Here is a 19,856-nt window from a genome sequence, read left to right as displayed (position 1 = left end):
AAACCTATTATAAGTTAAATTTTCTATCCCTGTCTTAGTTTTTTGTTCCATGTATTTCTGTGTCAAAATCTGTCCTACTTTTTTCCCTCAAAGTTTTTTCCTGCATTTTTTCCCAGTCTGCTCATAGTAATCACCTTCCTAGTGGTTAAACGACATATTTACATACGGGTCATTTAGCATAGCATTATTGCAAATAATCACATATGGCCACATGCTAACATTTTTGCCTAATCATCAGAACTGGATTTCAGTCTTCATTCCCTGTCTTCCTGTGAATGTAATCTATAAAATAAAAACACCACTAACTAATTAACACAAAAAAACAGTCTGCAATACATTGTGGAGTACCGTGCATTAAAATCCTCACCACTCAGAGTTTGTTGGGGTTTCTTTTTAATTTCATAGCAACCAGCAGTGATTGTGTACCTTTTTCTGGGTCTAAGATGAGCATTTATTGCTGTGACATTTCATTTTGACTAAAAAATTGATCTAGTCTTCTCTCACAAATAACTTCATTAAACTTGGAATATTTTTCTTTAAGTACCCAACCTTTTGAACAGGTTTTTGGGGGTCCTGCAGTTTACAAGGACAACAAAAAGTGTGTAACAGATTTCATAAAAATTGGTTGGTGAAGCAGGGAAGTGAGCTAGAAAACACGAGCAGCATGTACTGAGTTCCCTGGGAGATGAGAGGAGTACCCCTTTCCCTATTAGCATCCGTCATCGTGACACACTTGGCAGTGTGTTCTTTCCGCACTTGCATCTCCGCTGCAGATCTTCCATACATAAAAATTATTTTCATCACTTTGTCTATCCCAGTGGACACCAACTCACAGACATTCTGATAAAGCAGTTGCCTGCAAACAGCATTTGTGATTGTGATGGGAAGATTGTTATTTCTGTGAGTGTTCTCAGGCATGCAGAGTCCTGCATGCTCCCACAGCTTCTGATCTGCACAGCAGGCAGTTCTGCTCTTGAGGACAGCATCAACAAGCATTCAAGATGTAAAATCTTCCCTCTCTATTGCAAGCAAACCCAGACCATCTGAGAATGCTACAGCACATCTAGCATTCCTGAGAACTAGTCCATTTATTCTAGCATGCAGATGTGACTCTAGAAATGTAATTTTACAGCCTGTTTCTGAAAAAATCTATGTCCGTAAAGTAAATTAACAGTTGTGTCTAAGTCCAAGCCTGTAAAAGAATTCCTCTTCAGAGTATGCCATAGAACAGTCTTCTCCTTGAAGATATTCCAAACTCAACTTGGTAAGGCCATGAGCAACCCATTCTAGTTTCGAAGCTGGCCCTTCTCAAAAAAGGGTTTGAACCAGGCAAGGTCCAGAAGTCCCATCCAAACTAACTTATTCGGTGATTCTCTGAAGTACGACAAATACTCACCCAGCACTACTAACCCCTAAACCTAGTTACAATGATATAAATGACAAAATGGCTAACGTTTTTCTATGCAAGGGTGTCGAGCTAAGCAGCCCATTCTACAGTTGTAACATTTACTGATATGAACCCAGCTGCTGAAGAGTCCCCACTGCCTCAGAAGAGTTTCTTCCCATGGTAAAGCAGGCTATTCAACCTTACATTAGACACTCCTAGCAGGACTAAAGAGTGGTTGGTACGTCTTTATCATCAACTCAACTTCTGCCTAGAAAGGAAGCAATTTATACCTAGTAAGGTGGGAAGAAGCTGTAGGAGGGGGAGTTGTTTCTTTTTTCCTGTGGGACTACAGAGCTTGGTTGCCTCTGATTTCAGGGGGATGTTATTTAGCAACCCAGTGGGTCCCTACCAGCCCTACATGTCTATGCCCTCACTGCACGGGGTGTCTGGGAGACCTCTCTCAGAAGGCCTTCGTGGCGATTTCCCTCAGAGAATAGAGTGACAGGCCAGGGAGTATCACTGCTTGGTAGCCTTAGTTACACGTGCAATATAAATTGAGAAACCAGAGAAAGGGAGTTGATCTGTTACTCACACAAGCGCTCCGAATACCCATTCACACGTGAAACCTTCCCTCGGCTGATGTTAACGTGGAGCTGAGGAGCCGTTCAGCCCGGCTGAGAGGGACTTGGGGGTACTGATAGACGAAAGGCTGGACATGAGCCGGCAATGTGCGCTGGCAGCCCAGAGGGCCAACTGTGTCCTGGGCTGCATCAGGAGAAGCGTGGCCAGCAGGTCGAGAGAGGTGGTTCTGCCCCTCTACTCTGCTCTGGTGAGACCTCACCTGGAGTAGTGTGTTCAGCTCTGGAGCCCTCAGCACAAGAAGGACATGGAACCGTTGGAGCAGGTCCAAAGGAGGGCTACAAAAATGATCCGAGGGCTGGAGCACCTCTCCTATGAGGACAGGCTGAGAGAGTTGGGCTTGTTCAGCCTGGAGAAGAGAAGGCTGCAGGGAGACCTGATTGCAGCCTTTCAGTACTTAAAGGGAGCCTATAGGAAAGATGGAGACAATCTTTTTAGCAGAGACAGCAGTGACAGGATGAGGGGTAATGCTTTTAAACTAAAACACAGTAGGTTTAGGCTGGATATAAGGAAGAAATTCTTTACAATGAGGGTTGTGAAACACTGGAACGGGTTGCCCAGAGAGGTAGTGGAGGCCCCATCCCTGGAAACATCCAAGACCAGGTTGGACAGGGCTCTGAGCAACCTGATCTAGTTAGTGGTGTCCCTGCTCGCTGCAGGGGGGTTGGAGTAGATGACCTCTAGGGGTCCCTTCTGACCCACAACTTTCTATCATTCTATGATTCTATACACGCAGAGGAGTGAAATCGGGGCCCCAGCGGGCGCCTCTGCTGAGCTGTTTGGGTGCTGCCTGGGGCAAGGCGGCGACTGGTGGCACTCCCCTCGGGGGGCTCTGTCAGGACAGAACCGGGGTGCCCTGCCCCCCACTGCCCTGTCACCCCGCCCCCCAGCAGGCAGTTATTCCGCGGAGACGCCGTGAGAGGCGCCGGCACACCACCACCCACCCCCGCTCCGCCGCCCCTCAGCGCAGCCCCTCAGCGCAGCCCCTCAGCGAAGCCCCTCGCCCCCGCCGGGCCCGGCGCCGGGCATGCGGTAGAGCCCACCAGCGGCCGGCGGGGAGGGGGTCGAAGCGACCCTCCCCACAGGGTCGGTGGTGGTACGCCCCGCTGGGTTCCCGCCTTCGGGTGGGGGCGCGCGCGGGTTGCCCTCAGCCGACTGAGGGGGAGCGGGGCAGGCCGAGAGGGTGGTGTCGTCGTCCGCGTTGGGAGCTGCATCTTCCCGCTCCGTCCGTCCGTTTTGCCCACGCACTGACGAGTAAAAGGCAATGCTTTGAGCGTTCTGTGCACCTGAGGCTGTGAGAGGGCCTTGCTTTTAGCCAGGGCGCTTTGTGTAGAAGAACTGCAGAGGTGTGAGCGGGAGAGAGCTGGGACTCGGCGGGGTTTGCAGTGGTGCCTGTGTCCTGGTGCGGCTGTCTGTGAAATCGGATGAGGGGATGGAATTCACCCCGCTTGTGGGTGCCGCTTGGGTGGTGATAATTTTGATCTTCAAACCACGTTTTAAATGTGCTCAGGGTCTTCAAAGAGTGAGTAATGAAAGCAAGTTTATAGTCAATGCAAATACCAGGTGCCTATCTTAAAGAAGTGTGGAGTTCAGAAAAATCATGCTACTATTTGAACTGCCTATTACTGGATAATTACTATATTCAATTGAGATACACAGTTAAAAATTAATATCTACTCATTTTGGTTATAAATACAGGTTTCACTGTTACATGAAGCACAAATGAAACCTTAAATTCCAAAATCAAATCATGAGCTACAATACTTTAAAAAGGATACTAAGAGAGCATGGATGGCAAGGGTTTAAAGAGAGATTAAATAAAGGTGTCAATTTTATGACAGTCAAAAATACATTTTAAATCTTTAATTTTCCCCCCGGTGAAATAAGTATCATAGTTCAAAGCAGGTGAGGGGTTTAATAAAAATGCCTTTGGAAGACATAACATATATAATAATACAGAAAAATAAAAGTGATGAGTTTTCCTGCTGGAAAAATACAACATTAATAATACAACATATTATTTTTAAATTTTAAAACTTAATTTGTCTCAAGTTCAGCAGGAGTTTTATTCCCGGTGGCACTGCTGCCTAATGCTGCCAAGTGCTGAGCGCATCCTGTGCTCCCAGAGAACAAATTCATACATTCTAACTTCTGGTTCATCTCTCTCATTGCAATTTTTTGTTATTTGTAAAAAGACTGTTCATACATTACCACACAGAAGTGATGATTTTGTCTGGAATAGATAGTTTGTCTGGTATTGGAATTATTGTTTCATGGAGCCTGATGTTCAGAGACAGTTTCAGTATTTTTGGAAGCATTCATATTGTGCCTTTCAGATCCATCTTGCAAATACATGTTGAAGATTCCATGAGTAGAATTTCTACTAAAAATAGGAATTTTGTTAATAATCTGGAATTATATAGGTGCTTTTCAAAATACTGTCTTTTTACTCATACCTTACTGTACATTTATGTGCTGCAGTGTCTTATCACTGATATTAATGCAACTTGTTTATAAGTAAGTGTGTAAGTAACTTGAAGCCTGAGTGTTAAGTATTAGAGCATCTACACAGGTGAAAGGTCTAGATCCTGCATTAATGTGTGCATGGTAAAAACTCATTTACTTACGTAAGATTTTTTAAGTTAACAAAACTTAACAAAATTCCATCTGTGGCCTCTAAAATATGCAGAGTAGAAAATGAGTAATTGTTTCAGCTGATTGAATTTCCTACTCTTTAAAGTGAGGACAGGAAGACCAGAGCGTTTTAGCAGCAAGGGTAAAGAGAAATTGGTCATACGTTTTAAAAGCGTCCTATGTGCAGACAACCAATACATTTAAGACAAATTGCATCATTGTGTCTATGGAAGTGGATTCAGGTTTATTTTTTAATTGCAGCAAAAAATTCCAAATTCAACTATATTATCTAACAGTTTGATAGATTTTGCTTGAGCTTTCTGACATTCATTGTCTGTCCTAGAATTGCAAGATCTTACTTTGACTGAAGTTTATCTTCACACACAAAAATAGTTCTAATAAAAAAAAAAGTGTTCTTTGGTCTGCTTACATTTGTGCATATGAAATCTTTTGACATAGTGTGAATGAGAAATACATAAATTTGTAGATCTATTTTTTTATATGCAGTGATCACTGGATTAAATGGTCCAGAAATAAATGAATCACAGCCATGAAGAAACTGTGAAGAAAATCAGTGTGGTAAACCTTGATAAACTTTTAGATAACTTCTCAGAGATAGAAAAGGTAGGTGAAGAAGGTAAATAATGTTGAAACTGCTATCTGTAAATATTTTGTGACTTTTTAATAAGCTTTTCAGGTGAAAAGATCTTCTAAGCTTTATCAGGTTATTCTTATTAATATGCCTTGTAATACCAACTTTGTTTGGAAAGTGTTTGTACTGCCTGTATCTCAGAGGGATATGAGTAACTTCACTCTGGAGTCTGAGAAGCCTTTGTTTCTGTGCTAGAATTTTAATGGTGCTGAGGCAAATTCTGGCTTCTCAGGAAGAGCGCGGAAGTGTCCCTTTGTATCAGAAGCTACTGTTGGAGATAACGGTATTACACAACTTTGCTGGAATTGTTCCTTGTTCTAGAAAAATGTCATTGCCATGGCAGGAGCATCTTCTGTTCTCATGTTCCATATGCATTGAGCTCTCTTTATTTTATGTATATGTCGGTTCTTAAAATATTGACCCATTGAGGAAAATCAGTGCTGTATTTCTTGTTAGACCCACGTTGGCCAGCTCTCTGGTGGTTTCCGATCGGTAAATCCATGTTAGAGATAATATAAAAGGGGCACTTTAAATAAATTTAACATTTCTCATGGAAAAGACCATATTATACCAATGCCTATTCACACCCATTACTCATGTTGGTGGTCAACAAAGGCATTGACAGCCTCATATGCAAAGCAGTAGAAAGAACCTTGCTGAGGATTGATCCAAACTGTGGACTACAGAATTGAGAAGAAATCGGTTTATAACTAGCGATGTAGGTCGTTGTTCTTAATTCTGCAGGGTAAACTCGCAATAGCACAGGCTTTCAAGCCTAGCATCGTTCTTCTCTGTAACGGAATTTCAAAATTCATTTGCCATCATAACAGAATGGCAAATAATACAAGTTTGTGACTGCAGTGTTATGAAATTGTTGTATTTTATGTTAATTTAAAATTCAAGATTTAAAACTTAGATCAAAAGATACTAATATAACTTTAGTCTTTTTCCAATTTTGTAGAAAATATCAGAAATTAATGAAGCAAATAACCTACTGGTTCTTCAGCTGGAAAAATGTAACAGGTTGTTAACATTAAGCCAATCAAAGGAGGAATCAGTAAAAGAAGGTAAGTGATTTTGTAGAAAACGGTATGGTATTTGCATATATTCAGAAAGTTCTGAGCAATATTTCCATTGTTTTAAGCCATGTAAAATACAAAAATAAAATAGCAAGGATCTAAGATACCGTGTGAAAATCTGTATTGCTTAGTCTTGGGTCATGTAATGGAATCCATCTCATTTGCATAAACCAGATAACTTTAATCCACAAACTATCTTGAGAACTGCATTAAAGTAACTATTTTCCAGTTGATGTTAACATCCATCCACTTTAAAGGATTTTTGAGTCCACGCAGTACCTATGAAAGTAAAACTTTCCTTTTGTATTTCCTTCCTCTCATTTTTTTCCTCTTCATTATTTTTCTGTTGATTGTGTTATCTCCTTTTCTGAGGAAACAATGTGTTGGCAGGGAAAGAGGGAGAGGATCGGATGAGCGTGGTACATCTGATGATGTTGTTGTGCCAGCATGTTTACCTTTCCTATTCATACGGCCTCTTGAGCTTCTAGTGTACTGCCGCAGTTTACAAAGCCAGCACTTTTAAGCAAACCAGCATCAGTAGTTTTATTTAAAGTGCTAGCCTGTGACTAATGTTAATCCATAAGCAGCTCAGATGTCTGTATAGAAGAATAAGGTCAACATTTGGGAAAAGTAAGGTCAGCACTGACACTATGGTGCCCCAGCGGAGCTGTTCCATTGGTATCAATATGACAAATGTTATGTTTCACCTGGTCACCAGAAACATTTTGCCCAATGAGAAATGAGCCAGATGCATTCTTGAACGCATATTTTGCTGCTTTCTGAAAGGTCAAAGCTTGTCTGTAATTGGAGATGGCATGTCAAACTGGTGGGGCTCGTGCTCTGAGATAACATAAAGAATTCTATTTCTTAGTTGCTTATGTGATTTGGTTTGTTTAAGGGCAATCTGATAGCCCAGTTTGGGGTTTGAAATGTGTTTTCCCTGTACCATGCTGACTAGTATACTGAAGTTTTAGTACTCCTCTTTGAATTTTGCTCACTCCAGTTAATTATGTAAGGACCTTGGATATTGGTGGAATGTCAGTGTCTTGTTCTGCCTAGGAATTTGTTTAACTTCCAGAGGACTGAAAAGCTGTCCAAAGTGATTATACTCTTTATCTGTGTGAGATTTAATCCCTGAAGAGATCAGATTAAACAATATGACAGCCAATTTTGTGTTTATAATGTCACCATCAAGCTTCTATCTTAGTGACATTTCCAACTCGGTTATAAAGTGTAAGGAATAGTATATAATCCTTCAAGGTTAAGTTCAATTAAGCTGATACCACTGTTGTAAATGTATTCCATAGGCTGTACTTGTGTTACTGTCAGCTTTAATGTGATCAGTTTTGGTTGTATTTGTTTTACATTATATAGCAGGTGTCATTATGGTGCTAAATAGTTATGAATGGTAATGATAGTTAATATTAAGAGGATTCAGACTGTTCAATGGAAGCTAAATAATGAAATGGCATTTACTATTTTACAGGTGGGAATTATAAACCCCCACATCATAATAAAAAAGTTGCCCAATAAAGGAGGAATTAAAGAGAAAACTATTAAATTCAGATTTTCTTTTTATAGCTTTTCAGATGGGTATTTGAAAAGAGAAATAATATCTAGTATTTAGCATAGATTTGTGGTTATTTAGTCTTCTGTAGTTTTTAGAGTTGCTGAAAGGTGCATCTTTTTGTAGAACTTTGGTCTCTGACAAGTCAGCTTGCTACAAGTTAGGAAACAGGGTAGGAGAAAGCCTGGTTTCACACTGGGATGAGATTGCCAGTTGGTTTCACTTTGGTCATCACTGAGACTTGAATAACTTGGCATAATCAGAAATTAATTGGAAAAGCTGTTGTGTGAGTGAGGTTTGCTAATGGTGTTACTCAGTTATGCTAAGAATCTCATGATACAGAATAACAAGTGATAAAAAGGGAGGATGAAAACCAGTAGCAGTGCATATGGGAGGCATTTTTTATTAACAGTCATTGGCCCTAGTTGGCTCCTTCTCAGGGATGAGATCTTGGTGTCCTTTTGGACAGTTCTCTGAAAATATCAGTGGTCAAAGAAGAAAACACAGTGATAGGCATGATTATGGAAGAAACAGAGAAATAAACATCATGTCCCTGTAAAGTCTGTGATTTTCATGTAATACTCTGGTCCCCATGTTTCAAAACGGACATACCAGAACTAGAAAAGGTAACAGAGAAGGTGGCAAGGTTTGGTGTTTCAGGGACGAGCAAGGGACAGGGAATCGGGAAGCAATCATGTAACAAGGCCGACAGAGGTAGGGGCTTCACCAGCCGAGACTCACTCCCACTGTACCCATGCAGGGCTCACCCAGTGCGGCCTGCCAGGGTCAGCCAAAAATCCACATTAACAAACAAGTATGTAGTGATGGAAGTGGTCCAAGATCAAGAGACAAGGCTGAGTCAGGATCAGGCTCAGAAATGGTAACAAGAGCCAGACGTGGTCTAGTGATCACTAGCAGATCCCTAGTGATGAGGCAAGTCTGGAATCAAGCCGGGAAATCACTCCCCAGGTCATGACCGGCATCTAGATCTACATGGTATGTGGCTGCAACACAGCTGCAGTGTAGCTCAAGGTAGGCCAAGGGCAAAATCCTCAGATTAAAAGCAGCTCCCAAGGAAAGGAGAGGTAGCTGTTTCTGAGTCTTCCTCCAGCTTGCTTCAAGGTCACCAGCTGTATTCTTTCTAAGTTGGCCTTGAGCCTAGCCAAACACCCAGGAGGTGGGTGGGGGAGTATACACTTGGACCTCTCACAGATTTGGTCACAATTTTGGAACATCTGAAGAAAGGCTTAAGTTGACTGGAAACTTTTCAGCCAAAAGAGAAAGAATTGAGCTTATACTATTCATAGCTGTAAAATTATGAATGGTATAGAGAAAGCGACTAGGGAATGAATATTCACTGGTTAATGTAATAAGAGAACTAGATGGAAATCAAACTTGTTGATTGATTTAAAGCAAACAAAAGGAGGAACTTTTCCATACATCACAAAATACAGTTGTTAAATCAATTCCGCAAAGCTTGTGGAAAAAAGAAGTATAGATTGTCCAAAAAGATTAGAAAAATGCACATAACAAAACTTGACATATTTGTTAAACACAAAGACAGTACCTCTCACTTAGGTCTCCCTTATTTTTTGTGTTTCGGAAGCTGAGAGGATGTATTAAGCATAGTGCTTATCCAGCTTTTTTTCCTCTCTCTGTAAGTATCCTCTACTGGGTATTGTGAAGTGGGATAGTGAACTGGCTGGAACTTTCGTCTGACTCATTAGAGCCATTTGTTTCTCTGTTAATCACAAAAGACAATGCAGGACAGTCATTCCGAAACAGATCAAGAGGCTTCATTATTAGACAAAAACAGAGAGGAAGGGGGTTATACAAAACAGATTTTGAACAGAGAAAGGAAAATATGGACAAAAAGAAGAAATGGACAAAAAGACGAAATTATTCTTGCCATAAAACCTATAGGATAAAAGATAGAGAAAGTCAAAGAGCCAACTCGGGAAATTAGCAGCTGGGGTGACTGCGAGAAGGACTTTGGTAGCAGAATGGACTGAAAACAGATGAAAGTCAGTAGAGAGATTTGAGCTTTGTAATTAGTAGTGCCTCACTTCGATGAGAGAAGAGTGAAATGATTTGAGGAGATAGTTATGCTGATATAACTGAAGAGAATGACCTCTGGAGCTGTTTTGAAACTCATGATGGAAAAAAAAAATGTGGATGGCAGAAGTCCACGTAAAAATACCAGAGCAATCAGCATGAAATATGAACTAAAATTTCAGCAGAAATTAGTATGGATATATATAGGAGGCAGAACTGTTGGAAGTGAGGGATTCTGGTCAATGAGTAAGAGAGATTGCAGATCTGTTAGTAATGAAAAAAAGTAAAAAGCAGGAACTTGGAACAATGCGGGACGTCCAAGAGGTGGTTCTGGAAGCCACACGATAATAAGGAAGTGAAAGGTAAATGAGAGATGCCAAAGGGATAGAATGTATTTAGAAATTAAGACAGTTACCATGGCTGTTCTGTTAGGTTAACATGCTTACCAATAAGGTAAACACTTCAAGTATCATGACATGAAGTGCTTGTAAGTTTATGTTTTTGAACTGTATTCATTAATGGTGATCAGAAAGCAGAGTTTCACAAAACATCTTGGGCAGCAAATTGCCATAATCTGCAGCAGATGCTGTCAGAGGAACCTTCAGGTAAACAATCACCATGCTACTGGAGATCAGGAGTGACTGTAACGTTAGAATTATTTCAAAAGGTTGTTATGGTTGGTGTAGTATATAATGTTTCTAAAGCATTTTGCTTTTTCTTTTTGAAATGGATTGAAATAGTCTTTTCACCTTTGTCAAATTCACCTGCAACATTGACCCTTCAGAAGGGGTAACAGAGTACTGTGTGTTCAGAATCAGAGGACTAAAAGTGTTGCCACTAATAGTTCAATTCTCTGTAAAACCTTTTTGAGACTCAAAGCACTGTAGGACTAAAAACCACTATGTATTGTTGATGGGGTTATAGAGAGATCCTGTGCAGAACTGGAAAAGATGCAAGGGTCCAAATGTAGTGCTGATACTTCCGTGCTTACTGTGGCAACGGTTACCCTAACAGACTCTAGTCGTGAGAATGGCTTTTCTACAGTGATATTGCCAACTACATCTTGGGAAAAAAAAAAAGATTTCTTCTAGTCTTATGTCCCAGGCTGCTTTCCAGAACCCAGTTCAGCCATACTTCCTGAGGGTGTCATTTCTTGATGAACAGTGTCAACACATAGTCTTAATGTATGTACAGTCCCAAGCTGAAGAGCATTCTCAAGTTCATCCTATTACAAATGTAACACAAAAGCAAATGAATTTACACGATAGGTAAACAACTCAGCCTTAGAATGTAAGGCTTAGCAGTAGACCACAAAGCAATTTACAGAACAGCTAAGGAAAAAACATGAGAGACCACGTGCTGGTGAATTGTTCACATATGGTTCCAAATAAACATGCTGCTTACAGCAGAGGAGCAGAGAGAAAGAGCACTATGGAAGGAAAGGCTGTTGTTCTGCCTGCCCTGAAGGGTTAGTGGCTGCTAGTGGTGGTGGAGTGGAGGAAGTGGGATTTTATCCTAGCTGAAGAACTCATTGTTAGTATGAGAAACAGAAACAGGAATAGCATTTCGTGCCCAGAGAAGTCTCCAACAGGTATAAGTGAGAACCTGAGGGCTCCTTGATATCCTTGATTGCCACAAGTCTCTCTGTAGGACTGTTTAAGGTAAAAGAAGAATGAGAATTATGAAGGAAATGCAAAGGGAGAAAGAAAACTTCTAAAACTCAAGGGAGAGAGGAGAAAAAAAAACTTGAACCAAAGACAAGGTAGGAAAAGATAAGCAACTGGGCAAGTGTATACATGGTCTGAAAGATGGTAAAGGAACTTTGTTTTGTCTTGTTACATTCTTCACTAAACAAAAATGAGATTCAGGACCACAGCTTTTGTTCAGTGTAAATCATTGCAGATCTACTTAAGACAGACACAAGTCTGGCATTCTTGTTTTGTCATTCTAAACCTTTTCCATGGTGACTAAATGGACTTGTGGTGCAGGCTACAATTCTGAACTAAAATCTACCGTACTTTTTAAAAAGATAGCCATCACATTATTGTCTATGGAACACTTAAGGTGGCTTTATTTAGCATCTTCAGGATTGCATATTTGTTGCCTAGTCTTTCAAAGGTGTTAAAGGAAAAAGTGGTCGATGTAAATGCTGTATAAAAAAAGCCAGTAGCTTCAATTAAAAATGCAGATGGAAGAAACTGCAGTAAATTACAGATATTAAACATGGAAAAAGAGCACTTAGGCTGTTCAGTCTTTTTGTGTATAGGGCGTATTCTTCACAGGGAAGGAATCACACAGAATCCATAACAGATGCCATGCCAGTGATCCGCAAAGCTGCAACCATTTAGAAAAATTTGCTTTTTTCTTCCTTAATGTAGGCAAGCAAAACTTGTGGGTTCCAAGTAATTTTTTCCAGTCACAACTATAATTATATAAGGGATTTGCCATGATATGTCCTTTAGAGATAAGAAAGATAAGTAGATATTTTTGGGATTGAACAAAAGAGTGGCTTGCACTTAAATAGCTGTGATTCATTGTAAGACTAGCTGCTGTCCTATTCTTTATTCAAATGCATAGATGTCTTTCCAATTTGTGCATGAATGACAAGCATTTGGGTTTATTTCAATACATTTGCAAACGGGAGAAAATTTGTAGTGAAACTAGTTGGTACAAATGGGCCTGGTAACATAGTGCTTCCAACTTTGAATAGGATTTTTCCACAAATGCATTTAATCCAGTACAGGAACTGCGTGCAGGCAATGTTTTTGTGCTATTCGTGCTCCCTCTGCTGTTCTTTTGGAAGCATGGAACGGGAGAATACATCTGGCTAATGTACTGCAAGATTGAGTGAAAAACTGAATGTCTGAGCTGGGATCATAATTCATCTTCCTGACTCCGTCATTTTTCATGCAGTCTTTAATTATATAATCTACAATTTTAAACTCATTTTTATGAGATGAGTAAGTGTTATTTAGTGTCCTTTATCTGTTGTGGAAATTAAAAGCAACTTAAGAAATGCAGTGGTTCTCTGGAAATAGAAAGAAAGCTTTTAAGAGTAAGCAGCCTCAGTTTTAGTGTCCCTGATCTTCCCAGTCTTTGAATATTTTGTAACTTTACTGATATGGTTGCAAGGAACATAAGGGATGAAAATAGTATTTAATGAAAAACAAATGTTATGTTAAAGGCAGGCCACATGGTGTTCAAATATTTAAAACACAATTTTTAAAAATAAAATGAAATATAAATATGTAAACTGATAACAAGTTGCAAGTATATACATACACACACATTATTATTTTGTTTAAAATTAGATAGTGGGGATATAGTAGCATATTCTGAATCTCTCCATGTTTATGTTGAGCCACAAAATGAATGTTAATATGCACTAACAAGGGGGTGAGAAACTGCAATGAGTGGATAATGTTGGTCTTATTAAAAAAGAATCTTGGCAAACATGCTTCCAGGAAAGTAAGCTGCAGTTTCATTAATTACATCAAATTGCTGGAATGCTGATATGGAAAACTTCCGTTATTGCCCAAAAAACAATAACATCCTTATTTTCTGGCCAGAAACAAAAATGTAATCATTTTATGAAATTGTTCATATTGCTTGATAACATTGTTTTTCATCTATCATAAGACTAAAAGTTAAAATTAAGATGTAACCATGTAATAATGATCTGAGTTATTTGCGTAGCCAGGAGGAAGACTTAGACTAATATTTAATCCAGATTATTATAAAATATTTGAGAAAAGTTTATAAACAAAATGCAAAATTAAAATGTTGCATAAACTATTAAAAAATGCTGGATTTTTCACTTCTTTTAGAATGTACTACTCTACAGAATGTGATAAAGGGTCTAACACAAACCATTGAAAACCAGTGTAATGTGAAAGGTAAAAGCAAAATTTTTCTCACATGTACAGTACTGTAATTTAGATTAGCAGGCATTTAAACTTTTTGTTTATATTTACTGGATTTTTTTCAGAGAGAGAAACTGACAGGCAGCCAAACAGAAATGAAAAAAAAATATATCTAAAATCAGTCCTGTGCAGATTTTCATAGTCTATATACTTAATAAATGTCTGTTACTATTGTTCTACTTAGAATCCACATGTAAAAGAAGTTCTGGCTCAATGAGGGTTTTTTTTAATCAATAGTTTGGCTTTAAATTTATTTCAGCATAGCACAGGCAATTTTACAAAAAGTGAGAAAGTATCATTCAACGGTTGGACTGTAGTCTGTTGAAGTAGTTGTGCATATTTTTTATCACTTTGTTAAACCAGAGTGTTAATCCTCAGTGTAATGTTATTAAAATTTGGCTGTTGTACATAAATACTTGACAGTTACTCATTGCTATTTTAAAGTAAAATGTTTAAGTATTTGCTAGATCTTTGTACCACAGTTTAGGTACCTACTGTATGTTCAAGACATATTAGCATAAATATTAAAATACCTCTAGAAATTGGAAGTATATGTCTGCTTTTAATAATCAAAAAAAGCATTATCTGCTTTCTCTAAATTCTGGTTTTGAGGTACTACTTTCTAGTTTTGGGGAAACAAATACTTAAAAAGTTGTCATCTTCCCATTCGAAACTGTTGTAGATTATAATAATCATTTATTTTCTGAGCCAAAGAACTTTGCGTCTAGATTTTCTTGAATGCATCAGTTATCAGAAGGCTAAAGACAGTTCAAAGTAGTAATACCAGGCAAATACAATGATTAAACTATGAAATTTCTTGGTAAAAAAAATGGAAATTGAGATTATGTAGTTCTGTAAATGATGATTATCATGTCTACAAAAAACTTTCTTAAAGTGCAGACAAGTCAAAAAATGGAAGTCATTTCTTTATCCTGCTTTCATGCTAGTAATATTGTCAAAATGTACTTCTTAGTGTATCATATAGTTTTTTATTTACATAGATGAAAATGACAGACTGAAGGGTACCATTCACATCTTGGAAGAGAAATTGAAGGCTTGCAAACAGGTACATCACAAATGACCATGCTTTATGCAGAGGAATAATATTCTATCTCTACTGAAGCTGTTCATATATCTTTATGTGCTTGGGTTTGCTGCTGATACCATTACTGTTGCACTTTTTCTAATGTTTATCGTGTAAAACAGGAAGAGCTGTTCTTACGACACTATCAATATGAAAGTGAGGGTGTTAGAGGGTCTAAGAGGTCAAAACTATTGAGGACTGAGATCTGGCTCAGTCTAGGATGCACTTATTTTTTTTTAGCTGTATTTACCTTTAAATTCAACTTTACATTCTAAAATCTAATCTCATGCATTAAAATACATTTTTTATGTGGAAATAAGGTTTTGATATTCACTATACCTGCTGTACTACCAGAGAATCAAGAACTGTCTGTCTGTAATTTCTTTGGGAGTAAATGCAGCAAAGATGATGGGTCTCTGTGTCTCATAATAAATTCCATTTACCATCTCTCTACTTTTTACCTACACCAGTCATTTTTGGAAAGCAGGTAACACCTGCAGGGCTAGTCACAAGACATGTTAGTTCTCTGTGCTAAGACTGCACATCAGTTTACCTATGTAGGACTAGGAATCTCCCTGCTGATTTTCTTTGGTTGTATTTGTACTATGAGTCAGAATTACTTTTTTATACCAATAGAGCTGTTACCTTGACAGTTTGAGAACAAAGTAAGTAATGCCTTCTGAAAGACATGAGAAAACTGTGATTCCATACATTGTATACATTCATGGGCCTGGTGGATCTTCCTAGTGTTGTTCTGAAAGCACTTACTTGACTATGTCCACATACCATGTTACCACCAATCAGTACCTGCCTTTGTGAGTGCCTCTGAGCATTGCTCCGGTGAGTGGCTGCCTACCTTGTCAGAAGGCTCTGACGAGAGCTTTGGAGTAAGCACCTCTACAGTGGCAGCGACAGCCAGTTCCCTGGTAATTCTGGATGAGTCATTGGAGCAAACTTATAACAGGCACGCTCAAACTCTTGAGTATCAGTGCCACCAGCATCACTACTGCTAATACGACTGATGTTTCTACTGCTGCCAGTATGAAGTTGTAAAATCTTTGGTGCAAGCAATATTTTAAAAATTCATAGTTTAAAAAACAGTTTTGTTATACAACCTTACAGTCAAAAATCCACAAAAGTAAAACTGTAGCCACTTCAATAACTGCAGCACTGAATCAGATCCTGGATTGGGGAAAGGGATATAATATTCTCTTAATAAGTACTATTGCAATGAAGTTAACTGATAGTAATGCAATGAAATCTGCTACATTTTTCATCTGTGGACTTCAGCTGGGTTGTGTAAGAAGTAACTGGGCATTTTGAATTTATGAGATGAAGGATAAAACAAGTACTAAATTACAGAGTACTGTACATTTTTACATGAATGTTGTGCTTTGCAGAAGGCTAAGAGCACAGAAGCCTGAAGATATTTATGCAGCTTTTTACATTTGCAGGAATATAAAGATCAGATTGAGAAACTTATGATAGAAATTAAAAACAAAGAGGAAGACTACAAATTAGAAATAACACAGTTGAATTGCAATGTAAGAAAAAAATGTAAGTTCTCTGAAGACTGAATGCTATAGCATTGGGTAAAATGTGTTGTAACCTAGGAGAAGCTATACTTCATCTAGCATAAATACAAATTCCGCTACTTAGTGGAAACATATGAAATCTAGAAGTGGACAGTGTTTCACTGAACTTTCTCTTTGCTCAGGAGAGTAGACAGTGGCAATAAGGCAACAGTGCAGCAACACAGATGGGCAGAAATTTCCAAATGGGTAGAACAGGCACTGGGAATTTGGACCTAAAAATCTGAAGAAATTAAAGTTTGCATTGTATTGACTATAAAATTGCTTTGAACTACAAGCTAGACTGCTGTTAGAGTGTTCCAGTTACGCTCAGGAGAGAAGGACGTTATTTTCACAAATAAATTATACTGCAATGAGAAAAACTGATTCGAGTGTTAATTTTTTTATTACGGGCATACCTTAAAGAGTAGGATTTTTTGGTCATCCACTTAACTGAAAAAAGCCAGATGAATTCTTTGTAATATGTGATGCTTCTTGAAAGAGACTTTATAATAGTGGGGTAGGACAGGATGGTTTTCACATGAAATGTGTTTTTTGCTTGAATTAAATTGTTTTCTTGTGAAATACTGACCTGTTCAAAAAAGTTTTAATATTTTGGAAATGATGTTGATTTTCTATCTAAACATCTTTTATAATCATCATATTTGATGTTACTAGTTGAAATAAAAGAAGTGGAGCACAGAGAACAGAGGGAGAAAAAAGATCTGGAAATATTAGAGCTAACTAGGCAGCTGAAAATTCAAAATGAAGAGAAGCAGAATGAAATAATTAAACTTCAGATAGAGGTATGTGTTACAAAGCTGAGTTAAAGATTGGTTGGGCGTTGGGTAAACTTGGACTGTAGTGAAAAATGTTAATTAGTACTTAACAAAGTGATACGATGGAGCCTAAGAAACTTTAAAAACGATTTCTCTGTAGAGATCAGTAGCATGTGCTCCCTTCCATAATCATTATCTGAGTCACTTCTGCTCAGGAACTGAATTCTACCTACTGCAGAGAAACTGGCATTTGCTGTGTCTTGTTTTAAATTAAATTATTTTGAAAGTTTCTGAGCTATAAATAAACAAATACGTTTTTGGCTTATTTCTATTCTTTTAAATTTCTGAATGCTGGGAAGACACATTTTTTTAACAACTTCAAGACCTTAAAGACTTCTAATCTTGCAGAGATTTGAGTCACAGAATTCAATGTGAGCAAGTGCAGGGTCCTGCACCTGGGGAGGAACAACCCCATGCACCAGTACAGGCTTGGGGCAGACCTGCTGGAGAGCAGCTTTGTGGAGAGGGACCTGGGTGTCCTGGTGGACGACAGGTTGACCATGAGCCAGCAGTGTGCCCTGGCTGCCAAGAAGGCCAATGGTATCCTGGGATGCATTAGGAGGAGTGTGGCCAGCAGGTCGAGGGAGGTTCTCCTTCTCCTCTACACTGCCCTAGTGAGGCCCCATCTGGAGTACTGTGTGCAGTTCTGGGCTCCCCAGTTCAAGAAAGACTAGGAGCTACTGGAGAGAGTCCAGCGGAGGGCTACGAGGATGATGAAGGGACTGGAGCATCTCTCCTATGAGGAAAGGCTGAGGGAGCTGGGCTTGTTCAGCCTGAAGAAGAGAAGGCCAAGACGGGACCTTATAAATGCTTGTAAATATCTCAAGGGTGGGTGTGAGGAGGACGGGGCCAGACTCTTTTCAGTGGTGCCCAGTGACAGGACAAGGGGCAATGGGCACAAACTGAAGCATAGGAAGTTCCGTCTGAACATGAGGAAGAACTTCTTCCCTCTGAGGGTGACGGAGCCCTGGAACAGGCTGCCCAGGGAGGTGGTGGAGTCTCCTTCTCTGGAGATATTCAAGACCCGCCTGGACAAGGTCCTGTGCAGCCTGCTGTAGGTGACCCTGCTTCGGCAGGAGGGTTGGACTAGATGACCCACAGAGGTCCCTTCCAACCCCTACCATAAAGAAAAAACAATTAAAAAAAATTTTAAAAATCCCACGTGTATTTCATGGCTCAGGTTTTAAGGCACTGTCATTACAGAAACAATGAAATACCTCAAACCTTCCACATATTACAAAAGAAATAAGGTGTGAAAGTGTTCAGGCTGAGTTTTGCTTGAAACGTGAGGGAAAGGTGATGGTTTCAGACGATTTTAGCATCAACTGCATTTTCTCCTCCTGCAGACATGCGGATGTAGAGCCTTCAAAATTTTTTTAGTAGTCATCTTGTTCACCTAAGTGTATTTGGATTAAAATATTTGTACTTTTTACTTTTTTGCAATGTTTTGAGGCATTTTTTAGGGAACATATCTTTTAATTGCTCTTTTTTTTTACATAAACTTAAGTAGCTTCATTGTTTTAGGATTAAATAGTAGCTAAGCTTGCTAATACTACTTTCAGGTACAGATCTATTTTTTTAAAAAAGTGAAAATTATACTTGTATTATTTAAAATACTTTTTGCCCTGATAGGTTTGTAATGTTTTGTCTTTTTTCTGATTCTTTCAGTTCAATGCTAAATTAGCAAGAGTTCAGGATAAAACAACAAAATCGTTTTCAGATGCTTCTGTGTTGCCACAAAGTATCTATCGAAGGGTATGTTCTTTAATAGCCTGTAGTGTGCAGGTACTGAATATTGTTACAGCCTGCTTCCAACAGCATTTCCCTGGGGTTTTACTCCGTGTATGTTCTGCAACAAAACTTGGGAGGGGCCGTGCAGTGTGGCGGGGCTGGAGTTTCATGCTTCATGGGTCCATCTTACTCACTCTCCAACACCTTCCTCCCACCTCCAGACAGCTAATCACATGTCCCTTTGCACTGATGTTGCTATAGCTGGGGTTCAACAACAAAAGTCCACGTGTGCAGTAGTTTTAGATTGGAATTGTTAATCTGAGAATTTAAGATAGAAGTGACATAAATGAGTGGTATAAATTATGTATGTGCATTATTGGTTTTCTGGACTTGGGACTTTGGAAAGGCACAAAAATAGGATTCTGGAGAAGTCATCTCTGTAATTTTATGATGCAACATACTGAGAAAAATATCCTTATTGGAATATTTCTCATTAGTAATAGCATATTGTATTGTTACATAATCCTATGTGATGCTTAGCAATTAAGCCTTTGCTTGTATTTTTACAGAAGCTGCAGCATCTCCAAGAGGAGAAAAACAAGGAAATTGAAATTCTCCGGAACACCATAAGAGACTTAGAGCATCGTCTTAATAAAGGTCAAGACCTACACTTGAAACGGAGGCGATTTTGAGTA

The 19,856-nt window shown here is 39.0% G+C and overlaps 1 protein-coding gene across 1 annotated transcript; it reads left to right on the top strand.

Moving 5' to 3' along the window:
• The first annotated feature begins 5,197 nt into the window (after positions 1-5,197).
• CCDC152 (coiled-coil domain containing 152) lies at positions 5,198-19,853 on the top strand. Its single transcript, XM_009943666.1, has 8 exons — positions 5,198-5,284; positions 6,274-6,379; positions 13,841-13,909; positions 14,938-15,002; positions 16,475-16,577; positions 17,270-17,397; positions 19,099-19,185; positions 19,731-19,853. The coding sequence occupies exons 1-8, from the start codon at positions 5,198-5,200 to the stop codon at positions 19,851-19,853; spliced, it is 768 nt and encodes a 255-aa protein (XP_009941968.1).
• Positions 19,854-19,856: the final 3 nt, after the last annotated feature.

The sequence above is a fragment of the Opisthocomus hoazin genome, chromosome Z (assembly GCF_030867145.1).
Source record: "Opisthocomus hoazin isolate bOpiHoa1 chromosome Z, bOpiHoa1.hap1, whole genome shotgun sequence".
Lineage (NCBI taxonomy): Eukaryota > Metazoa > Chordata > Aves > Opisthocomiformes > Opisthocomidae > Opisthocomus > Opisthocomus hoazin.
This window is presented reverse-complemented; position numbering and strand designations above follow the sequence as displayed.

Bases quoted from the DNA above. Each gene is read 5' to 3' on its own strand.
- CCDC152 (XM_009943666.1), top strand. From the start codon at position 5,198: ATGAATCACAGCCATGAAGAAACTGTGAAGAAAATCAGTGTGGTAAAC. The intron at 13,910-14,937 runs GTAAAAGCAAAA...TTATTTACATAG, and splicing joins AAACCAGTGTAATGTGAAAG to ATGAAAATGACAGACTGAAG. The intron at 16,578-17,269 runs GTAAGTTCTCTG...TGATGTTACTAG, and splicing joins TTGCAATGTAAGAAAAAAAT to TTGAAATAAAAGAAGTGGAG.